Source organism: Notamacropus eugenii, chromosome 2 (assembly GCF_028372415.1).
Source record: "Notamacropus eugenii isolate mMacEug1 chromosome 2, mMacEug1.pri_v2, whole genome shotgun sequence".
Lineage (NCBI taxonomy): Eukaryota > Metazoa > Chordata > Mammalia > Diprotodontia > Macropodidae > Notamacropus > Notamacropus eugenii.
The window spans coordinates 79204547-79224587 of NC_092873.1; the positions used below are offsets into that span (position 1 = coordinate 79204547).

Sequence of the window (20041 nt, forward strand, 5' to 3'; positions counted from 1 at the left end):
GATCAGTCAGCAGTCATCCACAGTGAGGTAAGACCCTCTACTAGCAAAAAGATTACAACTTGCTAAAGGCTCAGATGATCTTTAGCATTTTTTATCAATGTTTTTAAATTAAAGTACGTACATTTTTTCAGACGTAATGCTATTGCACACTTAAGAGACTACAGTATAGAGTAAACATAACTTTTAAATGTACTGAGAAATAAAAAGATTCATGTGACTTACTTTATTGTGAAACTCACTGGAACCAAACCCATAATATCTCAATGTATGTTTGTATCACCATTGCAAAGACAGGAAAATGAGAGAGGTTTATTGTGAGGAACAGAGAAAAAGCTGGTTTGACTATATCCAGAGATCCAGTCTAGCAAGAGGGTGATGTAGTAAGACCAGAAAAATAGCTGATGTGCCACCTAGACACACAGACACAGACACACACACACATAGACACACACAGACACAGACACACACACACAGACACAGACACACACAGACGCAGACACACACACAGACACACAGACACAGACACACACACAGACACACACAGACACAGACACACACAGACACACACACAGACACACACACAGACACACACACAGACACACACAGACACACACACAGACAGACACACACACAGACACACACGCGGAATAAACTTCCTAAAATTAAAAGTGGAATGAGACGCCTCAGCAAGTAATAGGTTTCTCTTAATTGGAGGCCTTCATGCTGGCCAGCTGTTTTGAGGCAGAGCTGCTATGGGAAGACCAGGGCCTCAGGAAAGATACTTACTTAGATGTGGGTTAGACTTGACAGCCTGTCAGATTCTGCGATTACCTATTAGCAAGAGAGGGGCAGCTAGGTGGTGCAGTGGATAGAGCACCAGTGCGGGAGTCAGGAGGACTTGAGTTCAAATCTTACCTCAGACACTTGACACTCACTAGCTGTGTGACCTTGGGCAAGTCACTTAACCCCAATTGCCTCATCCTGGGTCATCTCCAGTCATCCTGATGAATATCTGGTCACTGGATTCAGATGGCTCTGGAGGAGAAGTGAGGCTGGTGACCTGCACAACCCTCCCTCACTCAAAACAAAGTCAAGTGCAAGTCATGTCATTATTTCTCTGATGACATGGTCTTCGTTGGCAACGAATGACAAATGCACATATTAGCAAAAGAAATAGAAGATCATATGCATTCACATTTAACAAAATAGTGACAAAAAATAAAAGATGATATCAAAATTGTCTTTTGTATTTACCATTAGTTTGATTACCATTTGATATGATTGTCCTTTAAATACTTGAAGTCAGTATGCCTATTGTTATTTCATTTCTACGTTCTTCACTCTATAGCACTTCATATAAACCTCATATTTCTTTATTTTTCATATTCATCATTTGTTAAGGTGTAATAATATTCTAATACCTTTATGTAAAGAAGGGACTGGTCAATAAATTTCCTCACACCAATGGTGTTAAACCCAAATAGAAACAGGGGCCACTAAACCCTACATAGGGATCCCTGTCTGTGGCACATTTGACTTAGAAAACCACATATTAATATTCTCTACATTTTATTGCATTTTTATTTGTTTTTTTAAATATCTCGCAATTACATTTTAATCTGATTGGGGATGTGGGCCTTATGCCTATGGGCAGTGTTAGACACCTCTGCCTTAGAATATCACAACATAATTTGCCTCTTATCAACCTTGTTGCCAAAACAATTTCTGGAAATACATGATGGAAGGACCCTTTCCCCCTATTTCAGAGTACGTACAGATATTCAGATTATTTCCCGTTGGCTTATTTTGTGATGATGAAAAACTTCTTAACGGGCTACTGAACCAGAATTAAGTATGAGATCCTTATGGTCTGTTGGATGAGGTTTGCTTGCTGATCTCGAAACATTGTCAACCCAGGCAATCAAACCACTTTTAGGAAGACCCAACGTGTTCCAGATTTACCTGCTCCTGTTTTCTCTCCTCTTGAATTGATTCTGCTTGTCTTATTGCTGGATGAATTTAGAATCCTATTTGGATTATCTGGTAGCAGGGATCCAGTGGGGAATTTGTTTTGCCGTTTGGTATAGAGATTCAGAGGAAATTTGCCAGTATCTTCAAAGAAGACCCCCAAGGATACAGAGGTGCCTGGAGAAATTTTGATACCAATCCTCATGGAGACTTGAAATATTAACCCAACTCTCTAAGCCCAACCCCAAAGGGTTGCCCCTATATACCTGAAGAGTTCAATAGCAAGCCCGTCTTCTGGAGACCCAGCTTGCCAGTCTGAGTTTAAGTTGGCATAGCAGCCTCAGAACCCAGGTACTACTTTTATATAACATAATTTATTTTAGCCATTTTCAGTAGTTCTTCCTTTCTTTTTTTCGTATTACCAATAGTACTGCCAGGAATATTTGTGTTTGGATGGTCCTTTCTTTCTGTCTTTAGACCCTTTAAACACAAGATCAAGACTGTTAGATCAAAGGGTGTGAACATTTTTGTAACTTTTCTTATAGCTGCACTATTTCCTCTAGAGTAGCATTTATGGGGATGTTATAGAATGGATTACTGCTCAGATCAGGATTAGATTAAATGATCTGTAAGATCCCTCCAGCTCTACCTTTCTCTGGTTCTGGAGGCAGATTGACCTGGGAACCAAAATACTTATAAGGTAGTCGGTTAGATTTGGGGTTGGTATAGATCTGTTCAGAAGAATATTGGAGGGTTTGGTCATGTGCCTAGATCCCTAAGGAGGGCAAGAGGGGTCTGATAGGATTGCAGAGAGCCACTATTTCCTTTTACTGCTGGCCTGGGCTCTTCCCAGGGGTCAAAGGCCAATAGGGACTGAAAGAAAGCTTAATTATTAGCCCCTTCCCTCCGAGGTGTGGCTGATTCTTCTCCACCCACCCAGGAATCAGAGGGACAAATACTGACCAGAGGGGCTGGGGAAGTGACAGTGATTCGGCACAGTGACCATGAAACTAAAGCTGTTACCCCCTGACGCTAAAGTGTGGGTCCCCAGGCACTGGCTCAGCTGTGCTTTTCTGTTCACAATCTTCATCTTCATGTTGCTGTTTCACCTGATGGGAGAGAAGGTCAGTGAGTGACTGTCTACACTCCCCCACCTCCCCAGAACCCCTCTACCACCCTCAATTCTTTCCTCCACTCCTGCTTCCTGAGAAATCTTGATGTTCGTCCCTTCACCACCACCCTCTCCCCTCCCCAGAAGATGAGCTCACAGGCTGTGGATTCAGGGCTGAGCTCTGTGTTCCAGAGAGGTCCTTGACTTCCCAGGTAAGGGCCCTGACCAAGGGTTTGTTTTTTTTTAATTATACCTTTTCTATTTATTTCTGTGTAAGATATTTAGAGAATAGTTTGGTTTTTTTTTTAAAAGTTGGTCTAAGGAATTGTCAGATGAACCATTACCACCCAAAAAAAATCATAGGGCCTCCATTTTTTGTTAAATCTGAGGAGCTCAGAGAAGACTAGAGCTGGAGAAGTAGAGGCACCAGCATAAGGATTCCTTTGCCTGTTTCCAAGAAATTGGGAGGGGAGCAGTTAAGGTAAGAGGGATGCAAGTTGGACCTCAGAGGCCTAGGCTGCCCCCAGTTCCCCAGCCTCCCTCCCATGTCTGTTCCCACAGGTGGAGCCTGGCTTGAAATCTGGTGAACTTCACTGCCTGGGCCCAGATCAGGTGCCAGGCCAAATGATAAGGCCTTTCAGAGAGAGTTTAACAAGCAAGGGAGACCTACAGCTGCCCCAGTTTCTGGATGGTTGGAGGAAACTGGTCATGTGAGTACAATCATCCCAGTTCAATTCCACTTTCACCAAGAAGCCCTGCTAGACTAATGGCAGAGCCTTGGCTCCTGTGTATTATCTATAATTTATCCTGGATATAGCTTCTTTGTACGCAGTTGCCTGCATGTTATTTCCCCCATCTGACTGTGAGTTCCTTAAGAGTAGAGAATTGCCTTCTACTTTCTTTGTAATCCCAGCATTTAGAGCAGTTCCTGGTATACCTGGTATTTAATAAATACTTAGAGACTGAGTGACTGACTGACTCCTTGACAGTCTCATATCTTTCCACAATCTCCTTTCTTTCACCTGTAGGCTTCTGGACCCACTGGGCACCCTCGTTACTTTTGCCACCCAGGAAGCCTCGGCAAAACTCTCGATCCTTGAGTCTTATTCTCGAGGCCCTGACTCCACCCATTATCACACCTTCTCTGCCATGGCTGACTGGGAGCAAGAGCACTCTAAAGACCCTTCTGGTCTCTACATGTTGGTGCTTCTACACCGGGCCCTTCACTGGGCCCAGCTCTGCCTGAGTAGCATCGCCAGAGTTCAGAATGAGGACACAGGGGCTCTGTGTGGGGAAGCCTATCAGAGAGTGCTAGGCCCCCACCATCCGTGGCTGATCCGCCAGGCAGCAAACCTAGCCTTCCTGGCCTTCCCCAGACGAAGCCAGCTACTGGTGCTGCTATGCCCAGGATCCAGTCAGCAGGAGACCCAGGAGGCCCTATCTCAGGTATCGGACATGCTGGAGGCTGTCTACAACAGAACCCAAGAACTGCTGGCTGAAAGGGGGCTGCTGACAGAAGGAGTTACTCTGAAGCCTTCTGGGGGCAGGAAGCAGGACCACTGGAAGAATTCTGAGTGGTGGGACTGAGTGGTGGGAGAGAGGAAGCAGACTGGGAGAGCAGCACCATTTCTTAAGCACCTCTTATCTCCCACACTGACACTCCCTGTCAGCCCTGGAATCAAGAAAATTCTTAGCCTCCATTTGCATCTTTCATGAACATCAGATGGAAGATGGAGGTAGGGTAAATAAAATGTTTTTAGCAATTGTCATTTCAAGGTGTGAGTTGTACGTATCTATGCAAACATGAACAGCTGGGGATAACAGTCTATATTTATATAGAGGATTGTAGCTTGAGAAATAGTTTTCTCACCCTGCCTATTTGTAGAAATAAAAATACAGAGTGAAACAAACCCTAATCACAAGGAGTTTACATTCTAATAGGAGAGACAACATATATAAGTATATAATGCATAGAAAGATAAATACAATTCCCCCATCCCAAAATAGTTAAAAGCAAGGGAGGGAGGGCCAGCACTGGCAGTTGGGGGGGATCAAGAAAGGCTTCATGTAGTGGGTGATACTGGAGCTGTCTTGAATAACAAAAACAGGATTCTATGAGGCAGAGATGAAGAGAGATGGAATTCCAGATGGGAGGCACCATAGTGCTAAGACAAGGAAATAAGAGATATAGTGCCTTTTGTGAAGAACATAGAGAAGTATATTGAATATAGGAGAGGGAGTAACATACAAAAATGCTAGAAAGATAGAATGAGCCAGGTCGTGGAGGAATTTAATAACTAAACTGTTTTCATTTGATCCTAGGGGCAATAAGGAACCATTGGAGTTTATTGAGTAGGAAAGTGAACTGGTCAGATCTTAGGAAAGACTTGCCTTAAGGAAAATCACTTTTGACAGCTACTTGGAGGAAGCCTGGAGTGGAGAGAGAGCTGAGATCAATTAAAAGGGAATTGAAATAGTCTAGGTAAGGAGTGTGAAGGGCTGAAGCTAAAGGTTGTGACTAGGTGAATACAAAAAAAGGGTCTAATTTAAGAGACATTATTAAGTGGTGACATGAATAGAGTACTGCCCCTGGAGTCAGGAAGACCTGAATTCAGATCTGGCCTCAGATACTAGTTGGTGACCGTGCACAGCCCTCCCTCACTCAAATCAAAGTCAACCGCAAGTCATGTCATCAACTTGATGTCATGGTCCTCTTCAAGAATGAAGGACAAACACAATAACAATAACCCTGGCAAGTTATTTAAACCCTGTTTGCCTCAGTTTCCTCATCTGTAAAATGAACTGAAGAAGGAAATGGCCAACCATTCAGGTATCTTTGCTTAAAAAAAACAAAAAGGAGTTATGAAGAATCAGACAAGACTGAAAACGACTAAACAATGAAAAAGAAATGACAACATTTGGCAACTGATTCAATATGTGGGATGAGGGAAAATAAGAAGTCTAAGGTAATGCTAAAATTATAAATCTGGGAGAATGAAATGGTGATGCCTTGATCAGAAATAATAATAGCTAGCATTTTTCTGTAGCAGTTACGTGTCAGTCACTTGTGCCAAGTACTTCATGAATATCTCATTTGATTTTCACAACTGGGATATAGGTGCTATTATTATTTTAAAGTTGAGGAAACTGAGGCAAATATAGGATTAAGTGACTTGCCTAGGGTCACAGAGCTATTACAGATCTGAGGGAGGCACAATCTGAATTCAGGTGTTCCTGACTCCAGACTCAGAACTCTATCTATTGAGACACCTTGATGCTGCAAATATGGAAATTTGGAAGAGGGGTGAGTTTGGGGAAAAGATAATGAATTCTGTTTTGGGCAAGCTGAGTAATTACCCCCTAACCCTGAACGTCATAAAGCAATTTGTTCTGCATCCGCAGTGCAATTAGCATGATACTGCTTCTTATGGTTTACTGTTTATTTATAGTTTAATTCTAAGCATAATGAGGTTAGAATTGGTGCCCTCCCTCTCTATCTGGTATTTGCATTTAAGTTCTTCATGTTTATTTTGCGTATGCTTATCCAAACTTCGTCTCAGCACGCAGAGAGGCTCAGTCTACAATAAACCCTTAATAAATGTTTATTACGGGGGGCAGAGCCAAGATGGCGGAGTAGAAAGACACACATACACATAGCTCTGAACCCACAACCCACAGAACAGCTAGAGGGGAGTAACTCACGGCGAATTCTGCACCCAGAGGCCACGGAATATTGGAGCGAGGGAGATTTCTGTTCCAGAGAGACCTGCAAACCTCTCGCGGGGGGTCCTTCGCACTGTGGACTGGGCGCCGGGACTGGGAGCAGGGGGCAGCCCTGCCACGGCCGCGACACCGTGAGGAAAAGATCTGAGTGGGCTACGGGGACGGGATCTCCAGCGGCCACGCGGGTCCCTCCACCCACAGAGGGACCTGCAAACCTCTCGCAAAAGGTCCATTGCGCTGCAGACGCGGAGCCCAGCCCAGACCTGCCGCGGCCTCGGCTCTGAGAGGTACAGATCCGAGCAGGCTTCAGAGACGGGATCTCCAGCGGCCGCACAAGCCCCTCCACCCACAGGTGACGGGGGTCGGTGAGAGAGTCTCTTTGGCGGGGCGAGAGGGGAGTGGGGTGCCCCCATGATTCGGGCCCCCCCCCCCGGGAGATAGAAGCTGAGAGGCGGCTGCAGACAGGGGCTCCCCAAGCGGGTGGGAGCCTGGATACATTGTGGAAGGTCTGTGCATAAACCCCCTGAGGGAACTGAGCCTGAGAAGCAGCCCTGCCCCGACCTGACCATCTGAACTTAATTCTCACACTGAATAGCAGCCCTGCCCCTGCCAAAAGCCCTAAGGCAGGAAGCAGCATTTGAATCTCAGTCCCCAAATGCTGGCTGGGAGGACCAGGAGGCGAGGTGGGTGTGAGGAGAATATTCAGAAGTCAAGTCACTGGCTGGGGAAAATGCCCAGAAAAGGGAAAAGAAATAAGACTATTGAAGGCTACTTTCTTGGAGAACAGACATTTCCTCCCTTTCTTTCTGACGAGGAAGAACAATGCTTACCATCAGGCAAAGACACAGAAATCAAGGCTTCTGTGTCCCAGCCCACCCAATGGGCTCAGGCCATGGAAGAGCTCAAAAAGAATTTTGAAAATCAAGTTAGAGAGGTGGAGGAAAAACTGGGAAGAGAAATGAGAGAGATGAAAGAAAAGCATGAAAAGCAGATCAGCTCCCTGCTAAAGGAGAACCAAAAAAATGTTGAAGAAATTAACACCTTGAAAACTAGCCTAACTCAATTGGCAAAAGAGGTTCAAAAGGCCATTGAGGAGAAGAATGCTTTCAAAAACAGAATTAGCCAAATGGAAAAGGAGATTCAAAAGCTCACTGAAGAAAATAGATCTTTCAAAACTGGAATGGTACAGATGGACGCTAAGGACTTTATGAGAAAGACAGATATCACAGAACATAGAGTGAAGATTCGAAAAATGGAAGATAATGTGAAATATCTTATTGGAAAAACAACTGATCTGGAAAATAGAATCAGGAGAGACAATGTAAAAATTTTGGGACTACCTGAAAACCATGATCAAAAGAAGAGCCTAAACATCATCTTCCATGAAATTATCAAGGAAAACTGCCCTGAGATTCTAGAACCAGAGGGCAAAATAAATATTCAAGGAATCCACAGAACACCGCATGAAAGAGATCCAAAAAGAGAAACTCCTAGGAACATTGTGGCCAAATTCCAGAATTCCCAGGTGAAAGAGAAAATATTGCAAGCAGCTAGAAAGAAACAATTCAAGTATTGTGGAAATACAATCAGGATAACACAAGATCTAGCACCCTCTACATTAAGGGATCAAAGGGCATGGAATAGGATATTCCAGAAGTCAAAGGAACTAGGACTAAAACCAAGAATCACCTACCCAGCAAAACTGAGTATAGTACTTCAGGAGAAAAAATGGTCTTTCAATGAAATAGAGGATTTTCAAATTTTCTTGATGAAAAGACCAGAGCTGGAAAGAAAATTTGACTTTCTAACACAAGAATGAAGAGAACCATGAAAAGGTGAACAGCAAAGAGAAGTCATAAGGGACTTACTAAAGTTGAACTGTTTACATTCCTACATGGAAAGACAATATTTGTAACTCTTGAAACATTTCAGTATCTGGGTACTGGGTGGGAGTACATACATACACATGCACACACGTACACATACATAGAGACAGAGTGCACAGAGTGAATTGAAGAGGATGGGATCATATCTTAAAAAAAAATGAAATCAAGCAGTGAGAGAGAAATATTGGGAGGAGAAAGGGAGAAGTTGAATGGGGCAAATTATCTCTCATAAAAGAGGCAAGCAAAAGACTTATTAGTGAAGGGATAAAGAGGGGAGGCAAGAGAAAAACATGAGGTCTACTCTCATCACATTCCACTAAAGGAAAGAATAAAATGCACACTCATTTTGATAGGAAAACCTATCTCACAATACAGGAAAGTGGGGGATAAGGGGACAAGCAGGGTGGGGGGGAGGATGGAGGGGAGGGCATGGGGAGGAGAATGCAATCCGAGGCCGACACTCATGGGGAGGGAAAGGATCATAAGAGAATAGAAGTAATGGGGGACAGGATAGGATGGAGGGAAATATAGTTAGTCCTATACAACACAACTAGTATGGAAATCATTTGCAAAACTACACAGATTTGGCCTATATTGAATTGCTTGTCTTCCAAGGGGAAGGGGTGGGGAGGGAGGGAGCTAAAGAAGTTGGAACTCAAAGTGTTAGGATCAAATGTAATGTTCTTACCACTGGGAAATAAGAAATACAGGTTAAGGGGTCAAGAAAGCTATCTGGCCCTACAGGACAAAAGAGAAGACAGAGACAAGGGCAGAGAGGGACGATAGAAGAGAGAGTAGATTTGTCACAGGGGCAATTAGAATGCTTGGGTTTGGGGGGGGGAGGGGATAAAAGGGGAGAAAATTGGTAACCCAAAATTTTGTGAAAATAAATGTTAAAAGCTAAATAAATAAATAAATAAATGTTTATTAAATTTTTTTAAAAAGTTGTGATCAAGTAGGTATTATTCCCATTTTACAGATGAAGAAAGTGATGTTTAGAGAAGTTAATTAACTTGCTCAAGGTCACAAAGTAAATGATTAGACCAGGACTAGAAACTTAAGTTGCTTTTCCCTAAAGTTCTCTAGTCTGACCCGCTTCATTTTACAGATGAAGGAAGGCAAGTATCCTATATATCCATTTTATAGATGGAGAAACTGAGCCAGAAAGGTGAACAATCTGCTTAATGTAACACAGGCACTTAGCAGAAGAATGAGAAAGAGCATGCAGGTCTCCTCCCTCTTCATCCATGGCTCTTTCCACCTCACTACTGAGAAGGGAAAGATATGTATGTGCTTTAGATGGAGCCTAATATTTTGGGTGAAGGTGCTGGACATGGAGGATCCATAGAGGAGACAGATGATAGAGAGAGGAACAGAGATAGGGGAATTTCATCTTTGGAAGTCATAGGATGTGATGGGCTGAGAGTCCAACCTCGACCCCAGAGACTTGTTTCTGGTTACAGGATAGGGTTTGGGCCTTTTGAGACTCTTCAAATATTCCTGCTTCAAAAGGTGGTTCCTTTCCTATGCTCTTTTGTCCCCCAATTTATTTATTTGTTTATTTTTAGTTTTCAACATTCATTTCCACAAAATTTTGAGTTCCAAATTTTCTCCTCATCTCTCCTCTCTCCTTACCCCAAAATGCCATGCATTCTGATTACCCCTTCCCCCAATCTACCCTCCCTTCTATCACACCCCTCCCTTCCCTTATCCCCATCTTCTCTCTTTTCTTATAGGGCAAGATAGATTTTTATACCCCATTACCCGTATTTCTTATTTCCCTGTTACATGCAAAAACAATTCTCAACATTTGTTCCTAAAATGTTGACTTTCAACTTCTCTCCCTTCCTCCCTCCCCACCCATCCCCACTGAGAAGGCAAGCAATTCAATATAGGCTATATATGTGTAGTTTTGCTAAAGACTTCCATAATAGTCATGATGTGAAAGACTAACTATATTTCCCTCCATCCTACACTGCCCCCCATTTATTTTATTCTCTCTTTTGACCTTATGCCTCCCCAAAGTGTTTACTTGTAATTACCCCCTCCTCTCATTTGCCTTTTCTTCTATCATTCCTCCCACCCCACTTATCTCTTTCTCCCCTACTTTACTATAGTGTAAGATAGATTTTCATACCAAATTGAGTGTGCATGTTATTCGCTCCTTAAGCCAAGTGTGATGAGAGTAAGCTTCACTTTTTCCCTCTCACTTTCCCCTTTTCCCCTCCATTGAAAAAGCTTTTTCCTGCTTTTTTATGAGAGATACTTTGCCCCATTCCATTTCTCCCTTTATCTTCCCAATATATTCCTCTCTCACCCCTTAATTTTATTTATTTAGATGTCATCCCTTCTTATTCAACTCACCCTGTGCCCTCTGTCTATGTATGTGTGTGTGTGTGTGTAATCCCTCCAACTACCCAAATACTGAAAAATGTTTCAAGAGTTACAAATATTGTCTTTCGATGTAGGAATGTAAACAGTTCAGCTTTAGTAAGTCCCTTATTATTTCTCTTTCCTATTTACTTTTTCATGCTTCTCTTGATTCTTATGTTTGAAAGTAAAATTTTCTATTCTGCTCTGGTCTTTTCATCAAGAATGCTTGAAAGTCCTCTATTTCATTGAATGATCATTTTTCCCAGAAATATTATACTCAGTTTTGCTGGGTAGGTGACTCTTGGTTTTAGTCCTAGTTCCTTTGACTTCTGGAATATCAAAATATCAAATACCAAACCCTTCAATCCCTTAATGTAGAAGCTGCCAGATCCTGTGTTATTATGATTGTATTTCCACAATACTCAAATTGTGTCTTTCTGGCTGCTTGCAATATTTTCTCCTTGACCTGGGAACTCTGGAATTTGACTACAATATTCCTAGGAGTTTTTCTTTTTGGATCTCTTTCAGGAGGTAATCAGTGAGTTCTTTCAATATTTATTTTACCCTCTGGTTCCAGAATATCAGGGCAGTTTTCCTTGATAATTTCATGAAAGATGATATCTAGCCTCTTTTTTTAATCATGGCTTTCAGGTAGTCCCATAATTTTTCAGTTGTCTCTCCTGGATCTGTTTTCCAGGTCAGTTGTTTTTCCAATGAGATATTTCACATTATCTTCCATTTTTCCATTCTTTTGGTTTTGTTTTGTAATTTCTTGGTTTCTCATAAAATAATTAGCTTCCATCTGCTCCATTCTAATCTTTAAAAAACTATTTTCTTCAGTGAGTTTTTGAACCTCCTTTTCTATTTGACTAATTCTGCTCTTCAAAGCACTCTTCTCATTGGCTTTTTGGGTCTCTTTTGCCATTTGAGTTAGTCTATTTTTAAAGGTTCTAATTTCCTCAGCATTTTTTGGGTCTCCTTTAGCAAGCTGTTGACTTGCTTTTCATGATTTTCTTGCATCTCTCTCATTTCTCTTCCCAATTTTTTTCCTCCACCTCTCTTACTTGATTTTCAAAATCCTTTTTGAGTTCTTCCATGACCTGAGACCATTGCATATTTATTTTGGAGGTTTTGCATGCAGAAGCCTTGACTTTTCGGTCTTCCTTTGAAGACCTAAATTGTTCCTCCCCATTCGAAAGGATGGAAGACTATACCTGCTCACCAAGAAAGTAACCTATTGTCTTATTCTTTTTCCTTTTTTTGGGCATTTTCCCAGCCAGTTACTTGATTTTGAGCTCTTTGTCAAGGGGAGGGTATACTCTGGGGACCTGTAAGTTTTCAGTTCCTCCAAAGTGGCACAATCAAGGGAGAGGAGTTTATGCCTCTCCTGGCCTGTGTTCTAGTCTGTGAGCAGGATTCCCTTTCCAGAGTCTCCACCAGCTCTACCATGACAGCCAGCACTCCTCCTCACCCCAGGGCCCCCACTCAGGGCTGAGATTCAGATCAGCTGAACCCCAGGGGCTTTAGACTAGGGCTCCAACAATGGAAACTGCTGCTGCCTGGGGCCAGGGCTAGATCACTACATTCCCTTCTCACCCAAGTGAAAGAGTTTCTCACTGACCTTTGAAGCTATCTTTGGCATTTGTGAGTTGAGGAATCTGGGACCCACAACTGTTGCTGGTGGTGTGGTGTCTTGAAGCCTACTTCAGCCCTGTCCTTGCCTAGGCTCAGCTCCAAGCCTATGCTGGACTGTGCTCTGCTCTGCACCTGTCCCTTCCCTATACCTTTTATGCAGCTGTAGACCATCCCCACAAACTCTTGGGGCCAGGATAAATTCATCATCAGGAAGTCAATTTTTCAGAGATTCCAAATTACATAATTTTTCTTAAAGGAAATTCAGTTTCAATAAAACATTCTCACTTGACCTTGGTTTACCTTTTGTTGTTACTGTTGAATAGTCTTTCTTTTTTTCAATTAAAAAAAAATCTAACATTAACAAATACAGCTAAAATAAGCATTTGTTCATATACAACATAGAGCAGAAAAAGAGGACTAAATCTTACATACAATTTGCTTTCTAAGTATATGATAAATTCAACATGTAACTTTTAAAGTTGTTCTGCTTTTCTGTGAATTTTTCTAGCCTTCTGTTTTCTTTTGTGAGTTTAAAAGAAATGTTTTAATGACACTCTTTTTTTTTTTGTCAACCATATCCCTAATTCTTCTCTCCCTCTCAATTTTTCCTCACAAAAAAAATAAAAATAAAGCCTTTGTAATAAATATACATAGTCAAAACAAATTTCCATATGGCATGTCCCTAAATAATGTCTCATTTCTGTTAGGAAATGGTCAGCGTGTTTCATCATTGGTGCTCTGGAACTGAGTTCTTAAAGTCTTTAAAAATTTTTGACTTTACAATACGGTTCTTATTGTACATGTAATATCATTCTCTGAAATTGTCTCTTTATTTCTTACAGCATACCTGATTTCCATTACATTCATATACTATAATTTGTGGGAACATTTCCCAATTAATGGATGTTCCCATAGTTTCCAGTTCTTTCCCACTACAAAAAGAGCTGGTGTAGATGTTTTTGTATATATATCATTCTTTGATAGAGTTTGGGTTGTTGTGTTTGCCCTTCATTCTCAAAGGGGCCCATGACATCAAGATGATGACATGACTTGCAGTTGACTTTCATTTGAGTGAGAGAGGGCTGAGAGTTTGGGTACAGGTCAAATAGTAGGGCCAAATGATATTTTCAATTTAGTGACTCTTGAGGTACAGTTCCAAATTACTTTTCAGTACTTATATTGTTATGCCGGGTATTCCAAAAGTCTTTGTGAAAATATTAAAACTTAAAACTACACTAAGACTTTTGGACACCCCGTATAGTATAAAGTGTTGATCTATATACTATCAACCATTTACCAAAGGTTTGGTCCAAAGAAACAAATGGAATCAGTTTCCATTTTAACTGAGGTTTGTCCTAATAACAAACAGAACGGGGTTCACCTTACTAAAGATTTGAACAAGGAGCAAAGAGAAACAGGCTGTACATGTGCTATAAATGTGTTTATTTATTCTCATTAAGCCAGAGAACAATGCATTGCATGGGAGTCAAGCGCACTTGTGTCAACCAAAATTATAGTCTCCATATGTGTTAACTGTAATAGGAGAAAAGAATTTCTTAATAGGATAGGTTGTAAACACAATAAGATAAGAGAATGTCAAGGTGTCAATTGAAATTATAGTTCCAGGGTGTCTGTGTTTCTTTTATAATTAGCATGATTATAAATCATAATACAGTATAACACTTGTCCATAAAATACCAAGATAAGGAAATTTCCATTATCCAAAATAGTGTCCGGTTCAAGGTGCCTTGTCCTTGGCGGTCATAAATAGAAGAACACTCCTGGTCAGTTTCATCTGGCCTCGTAGCTGCTGACACCGAAAGGGGCACATTGTGGATTCACTCAGAGAGCAAAGCAAAAGCTTGTCTGTTTCGGCCGAGCGTGATAGGTCAAGCTCAGAGTGGGTCAAAAAATGTCTTTCTCTTGATTGGCCAGTTCAGGTTTTAGGCCTTTCTCGGGTGTTGAGGGGCTCAGAATGGCTACAATACCTAACTTCTGCCAGTCTGCTTTCCAGTTTTCCGGGCAGTTTTTGATTGAATGAGTTCTAAATTAGGGAGTTGCCTTCCCTTCTTTGCAGGGGAGGGGGAACTATTGAGTACACAATTCTACAGAGGGCACACTAGTTTTACTTAATTTTTTTTTGCTTTTTCCTTCGTATTAAGGGATGGTTCTCTAGAAGGAGAAGGGAGAGATACGCTGGTGACTTCGTATTGGAAGAACGATATAGAATCTATCTTCCAACAAATAAATATTTTTGAAATACATTTTTTAAAAATTGAAATTTTTTTTTTAAGAGATAAAAATGCATTAGACCTCCGAGCTCCTCTCAGCTCTAAATCCTAGGGCCAGGCGCACTACGTATTCCATTAGCTTTCCGATGGGAAGCACCGTCAGGGTCTCAGCCTCTGACTGCACCGCCCTAGGACAAGTCTCCGCCCCTAGTTAGACTCCATTGTTGCAGCTCTAGATGCCTGAGGAAGAGGCGGGAGGCCCCGCCCCCTGCGGCGTGACGGCCGCTCCGCGCTGCCGTCAGCGTCACTGGGAGGCCCCGCCCTCGGCGAGCCCCACGCTTGGCCCGCCCCTGGCTGGTGCCGCTTTCCGGCTCTGACGGGGCTGTGACCGAGCACTTTGCGACAGTCGCTTTCCGACCACGCCGGGCCTACGCCGCTAGAACCGCGGAATAATGGCCTCGGCGTTAGTAGCGGCTCGCGGAACGTGCTCAGGCCCGGCCTATGGGCCCATGGGCCTCGCCCCGGACTGGGGGGATCGGGGCGTCTCCACTGGGGTGAGGCCGGCAGGGGCGAGAAAAGAGCGAGAGCTGTGTGCAGCGCGCGGGGCTGATGGGGACATCGGGAAGCGACCCGGGGAGGCGGGAGGCAGGGAGCCCCCAGATTCCGTGGGGGGCGTGGAATGCCGGGGGCGCGGGGCACGCTGGGAACGTGGGGGGCTTGGAATGGTCCCATTTTGGGGTAACGGGAGGGGAGGCTGGGGCACCCCCCCCGGAGTTGCGGCACTCTAGGGGTGGGGTGCAGGGGGTCTTGAGAGGCTTGTAAGGCGCTTAGCACAGCGCCTGGCATGCAGTAGGCGCTGCACAAGTGGTAGCTCTTGTTACTGTGGCCCCCAGACGACCATCATGGCTGTGCAGTTTGATGGGGGCGTGGTCCTTGGAGCCGACTCCAGGACAACCACCGGGTGAGTTCCGCCGGCCTGGGGATGGGCTTGGAAATCCCCTTCCCCTAGCCCGAGGGGTGAGAACAAAGGAGCCATTGAGCGCTGTGTTCCCTCCCTGCCCAGGTCCTACATTGCCAACCGAGTTACTGACAAGTTGACCCCCATCCACGACCGGATCTTCTGCTGCCGTTCCGGTTCGGCTGCTGACACCCAGGCCGTGGCCGACGCCGTCACCTATCAGCTGAGCTTCCACAGGTGGTGACAGGTTGGGTGCAGGGAGGCAGGTGCCTGAGTCCTTTGAAGAAAGAAGGATCTGGGGGGTGAAGACGGGCTCCCCCTGAGTGAATCAGGCACCAACGCTCCTTACCTTGACCCTCATAGCATTGAACTGAATGAACCTCCCCTGGTCCACACAGCTGCTAACCTCTTCAAGGAGATGTGTTATCGTTACCGAGAGGATCTCATGGCTGGGATCATCGTTGCTGGCTGGGATCCCTATGAGGGGGGCCAGGTTAGACGCTTGAATCCTACTTATGAGAGCCTAGAACAATGCCTTTGGCCACTTTCTGTATGTCTTCTGAGTCTCTACCTTGGTCTCCAGTTTTGTTTCTTTCTGTTTTTCATTTCCAGTCTCTACAATTGAATCTTCGCAAATAACCCTGTCCCCCCAAGGGTAATCACTGTCTGTTTGTCCCTCAGATAGGTTAGTGACATGTACTCATTATTCCTTTCCTCTATCTCCCATTTTCAGGTGTACTCAGTACCCATGGGTGGAATGATGGTTCGGCAGCCTTTTTCCATTGGGGGTTCAGGTAGCTCCTACATCTATGGCTATGTTGATGCCACCTATCAAGAGGGCATGAATGAAAAGCAGTGTCTTCAGTTCACTGCCAATGGTGAGGATGTTGGCTCCTGGGCCTGTTTATTCTCCTCCTGCCCACTCAGGTTTGGTTCCTGTATTCCTCTCTTTTTTTAATCACCTGTTGTTTTTCTTCTCCAGCTCTTGCTTTGGCCATGGAGCGAGATGGTTCAAGTGGTGGTGTAATCCGGTTGGCAGCAATTACTGAGAAAGGAGTGGAACGGCAGGTGCTTTTGGGGGACCAGCTTCCCAGATTCCCTGTTGCCACCTATCCTTCAACTTGAGATCTACTACCTCCTCCCTGTTCTTTCTGTACCACCCCCTCTCCCTAATCATAAGCCATCCTCCAATAAACCCAAGAGTCAATAAACTGTGGGTCAAGGGGAGAGTTCGTATGTCTGGTTCTTTGCTCTATCGCCTCCTTCCTCTCTTTCCCCTTTTTTCAGTTTCTGCAGATGTCTGTGCTGGGATCATCATTGGTGGGCTGTGATCCCTGGTGGGATGAGGGTGGGGGGGTGGGGAAGAGGAGGAGATTCCTTTAAATTAGAAGAATAGGTACAAGGGGTAAAAGGAGCAAGAGTCCTACCTTGGAGCAGCTCTCATTCTACTTAATTTAGAAAGAAACAGGGTTTAGACATTTCCCCAACCTTTCTAGTCTCAACCCCATTTTCAGGCCAGCAACCACCTCAAAAAGCTACACAGTGTCAGAACTGGAAAGGACTTTATGGAGACCATCCCCTTTGTATAGAGGGGGAAAACAGACTAAAAATCACAGTAAAAGGTAGCAGTAGCAGTACACATCCAGAAAAAGAACTTTGGAGTCTGAATGCAGATGGAAGCATACTATTTGCTCTCCTTTGGTGCATTTGTTTTGTTTTTTCTTTCTTGTGGTTCCTCCCATTGGTTCTAATTCTTTACAACATTCCTAATGTGAAAATATGTGTAATGTATATATATAAGTAGTGCCTATGGGCCATCTTGGGGAGGAGAGGGTAGGGGAGAAAATTTAAAACTCAAAATCTTGTGGAAGTGAATGTTGAAAAATAAATTAATTAAAAAAGAAATATGTAACAACAAAAATACAACATAAAAAAGTGAGAATTTTAGGCCTTAGGAGGCCAAGTTCAGTGTTCTTTCCCTTCTGTCAGTGGAACCTGATACCCCTTGAACTTCCTTTTTTTCACATATTTTGAATCACATAATTGAGTTGATAAAGGGAAGAAGGAAGAAGACATGAGGCTACACACCTCAAGGAGACCTATCTAATCATTTCAAGAGGTAGCAGGTGGAATGGAAAGAACAATGGGCCGGGTCATGCAGTGGATAAAGCACTGGACGTGGAGTCAGGAAAACCCCAAGTTCAATTCTAGCTACAGACATGAGTTGTATGATCTTAGGCAAGTCACTTAACCTTTCTGTGTCTTCATCTCTAAAATGGGAATGATGGTACCTCACACAGTAGGGCTTAGTAACTGCTCCCTTCCTGCCCATCCCCAGTTGGAGTCAGAAGATAATCTGGGTTCAGAACTCATTTTTAATATTTATTAGCTGTGTGACCATTGCTCATCTGGACAGGGACAAGGACCGAACCTGTGATTTCACTGGTTGCAGGAAAAATATGGGAAAACTGCCAGGGCAGTTTGGCATTTTATCTTTTTAGTCTTCGTTGCTTAGAGCCCTGAGGTTAAGTAGCTCACCCAAAGTCACAGTCGTTTGGTACTATATTATTTGGTAATCTTACTGTGCTACAGTTGCCTCCTTCCTCATTTCCTAATAGAGGAAAGAGGACCTACATGAGTGAGTAGTTAGATCCAAAAAAATTGCAAATCTTTACGTTATATAGGTATCAATCTTATCTCTAACAGGCAGCTCTGTGCTTAAAAGCTAGAGGTCCTCTGATCCCATAAACCATAAGCTTTCTTCCCCTTTGAGACCTGTTCTAGGCTTCCTAGTAAAGGGCTGAGAGGGGGTGCTAATTCCCAGGATCCCTCCCATAGAGTACTAATCCATGAAAGATTACCAACTCTGGGCCCTCCCTTACCCCAGGTTCTCTCATCCTCAGTTCCTCTTCTGTCTGCTGTGTCTATTTCTCAGTATCTGGGAACATGGTAGGGCAAGTTAGTCAATTTCATGGCAAGTCAGGGTACCCAGAGGCACACTTTGGAGGTGATCACACTTGGAGTTAAGCTGTATACCCAGCTTGACAAACCCACGTACCCTGCCATCAACATATGGAGACCTTGGGCATAGATTCCCTATCCTCACAAATATGTTCCCAGATGATTCACCCAGTAGCTATGGGGAAGGCTTCCTGGAATTAAGCAGAAAACTAGTTGAATTAATTAGGAGGAAGGGATTGAACTAAGTGAAGAAGAACTGTATAACTTTCCTGATTTGGAGCCTTGGTTTCCCAGATTCCCTCACTATCAAGCCAATATACTTTTAAGTTTTTTCTCCTCAGCTCATCTGCAACATCCCAGCCCACTTCCCCCTTCCCCACTACTACTGTATTTCTTCCTACAGGCAACACCTTGTTTTGTAGCAGTGATCACTAAGTCCAATCTCCATCTTTGTCACTCAGCAAGGGTGACTTCTAGGGGTGCATCCCTCCCAAAATACTGACACAAACCTGGCTACCAATGAATAGATTTAATGAGAAGTGGGACACAAGGCCAGGATTTTGCTGGCCACCTAAGAGATGTAGGTCCCCACCAGACTTCAGTTGGTAGAATCATTGGCTGAAGTTGTGGCGTGCAGCTGGTGACGGAAGGAGAGTCGAGCTTTGCTGCTGAAGTAGGCACTGTCTCCTAGAGTGGATCCTCCCCCAGGCAGGGGGTCACCCCTGGCCTGATTAGAGTCTGGATGGGAGGCCAAAGTCAGGGCTATAGGAAAAAGGGAGAAGGAGACAAGCTTAGTAGCTGCCCTTTCTGGTCCCAGAGATGAAGAGGTTGAGGTGACAAAGGGGAGACAGGAGATAGGGAGAGAGTTGGCCAAATCATTTATCTTCTTAAACTACAATGTCCTCCCTCCACATCCATAACTGTATATTCTTTAGTTCCTCCTTGCCTCTAGTATTCAGTACCTGTTCCCCTTTGGTTCCCACGCTGCCTCCGAAGACCAGACCAAGGAAAACACCATTGCCCTTTCAGACCCATCTTGATACTGAGAGAAGGGGGTAGGGGAAGGAGTGTTGGGCTAGAAGGGAGGGGGCAGCTTGACGTTAGGGTGGCATTGCTTTTGCCAGCCCCCCAAACCCCCTTTCAGTAGCCAGACTACCACTTAACCTCAGACAGGCGCCTCAGTGATTATAGGCTC

At 43.8% G+C, this 20041-nt stretch overlaps 3 protein-coding genes across 4 annotated transcripts; 2 read left to right on the forward strand and 1 right to left on the reverse strand.

Annotated features, from left to right (window-relative positions):
* The first annotated feature begins 2678 nt into the window (after window positions 1-2678).
* On the forward strand, window positions 2679-4848 carry GLTPD2 (glycolipid transfer protein domain containing 2). 2 transcript variants are annotated; one of them, XM_072641297.1, is made up of 4 exons: window positions 2893-3096; window positions 3224-3291; window positions 3641-3789; window positions 4108-4848. In XM_072641297.1, exons 1-4 carry the CDS (start codon window positions 2973-2975, stop codon window positions 4664-4666), a joined length of 900 nt encoding a protein of 299 aa, XP_072497398.1. In that variant the 5' UTR covers window positions 2893-2972; the 3' UTR covers window positions 4667-4848. The 2 variants fall into 2 exon arrangements, with proteins under 2 accessions (XP_072497397.1, XP_072497398.1); XM_072641296.1 differs by lacking the exon at window positions 3224-3291 and having other exon boundaries at window positions 2679-3092.
* Window positions 4849-15147: 10299 nt separating this feature from the next.
* On the forward strand, window positions 15148-17112 carry PSMB6 (proteasome 20S subunit beta 6). Its single transcript, XM_072641305.1, has 6 exons — window positions 15148-15481; window positions 15821-15888; window positions 15991-16122; window positions 16249-16378; window positions 16619-16763; window positions 16868-17112. Exons 1-6 carry the CDS (start codon window positions 15380-15382, stop codon window positions 17008-17010), a joined length of 720 nt encoding a protein of 239 aa, XP_072497406.1. The 5' UTR covers window positions 15148-15379; the 3' UTR covers window positions 17011-17112.
* Window positions 17113-19360: 2248 nt separating this feature from the next.
* C2H17orf114 (chromosome 2 C17orf114 homolog) lies at window positions 19361-19995 on the reverse strand. The gene is made up of 2 exons (XM_072641306.1): window positions 19809-19995; window positions 19361-19608 (listed from the first exon to the last, which is right to left on the reverse strand). The coding sequence occupies exons 1-2, from the start codon at window positions 19879-19881 to the stop codon at window positions 19445-19447; spliced, it is 237 nt and encodes a 78-aa protein (XP_072497407.1). The 5' UTR covers window positions 19882-19995; the 3' UTR covers window positions 19361-19444.
* Between the last annotated feature and the right edge of the window lie 46 nt (window positions 19996-20041).

Bases quoted from the DNA above. Each gene is read 5' to 3' on its own strand.
- GLTPD2 (XM_072641297.1), top strand. From the start codon at position 2,973: ATGAAACTAAAGCTGTTACCCCCTGACGCTAAAGTGTGGGTCCCCAGG. The intron at 3,097-3,223 runs GTGAGTGACTGT...TCCCCTCCCCAG, and splicing joins CCTGATGGGAGAGAAGGTCA to AAGATGAGCTCACAGGCTGT. The intron at 3,292-3,640 runs GTAAGGGCCCTG...CTGTTCCCACAG, and splicing joins AGAGGTCCTTGACTTCCCAG to GTGGAGCCTGGCTTGAAATC.
- PSMB6 (XM_072641305.1), top strand. From the start codon at position 15,380: ATGGCCTCGGCGTTAGTAGCGGCTCGCGGAACGTGCTCAGGCCCGGCC. The intron at 15,482-15,820 runs GTGAGGCCGGCA...TGTGGCCCCCAG, and splicing joins ATCGGGGCGTCTCCACTGGG to ACGACCATCATGGCTGTGCA. The intron at 15,889-15,990 runs GTGAGTTCCGCC...CTCCCTGCCCAG, and splicing joins GACTCCAGGACAACCACCGG to GTCCTACATTGCCAACCGAG.
- C2H17orf114 (XM_072641306.1), bottom strand. From the start codon at position 19,881: ATGGGTCTGAAAGGGCAATGGTGTTTTCCTTGGTCTGGTCTTCGGAGG. The intron at 19,609-19,808 runs GTACTGAATACT...TTTTTCCTATAG, and splicing joins TGGGAACCAAAGGGGAACAG to CCCTGACTTTGGCCTCCCAT.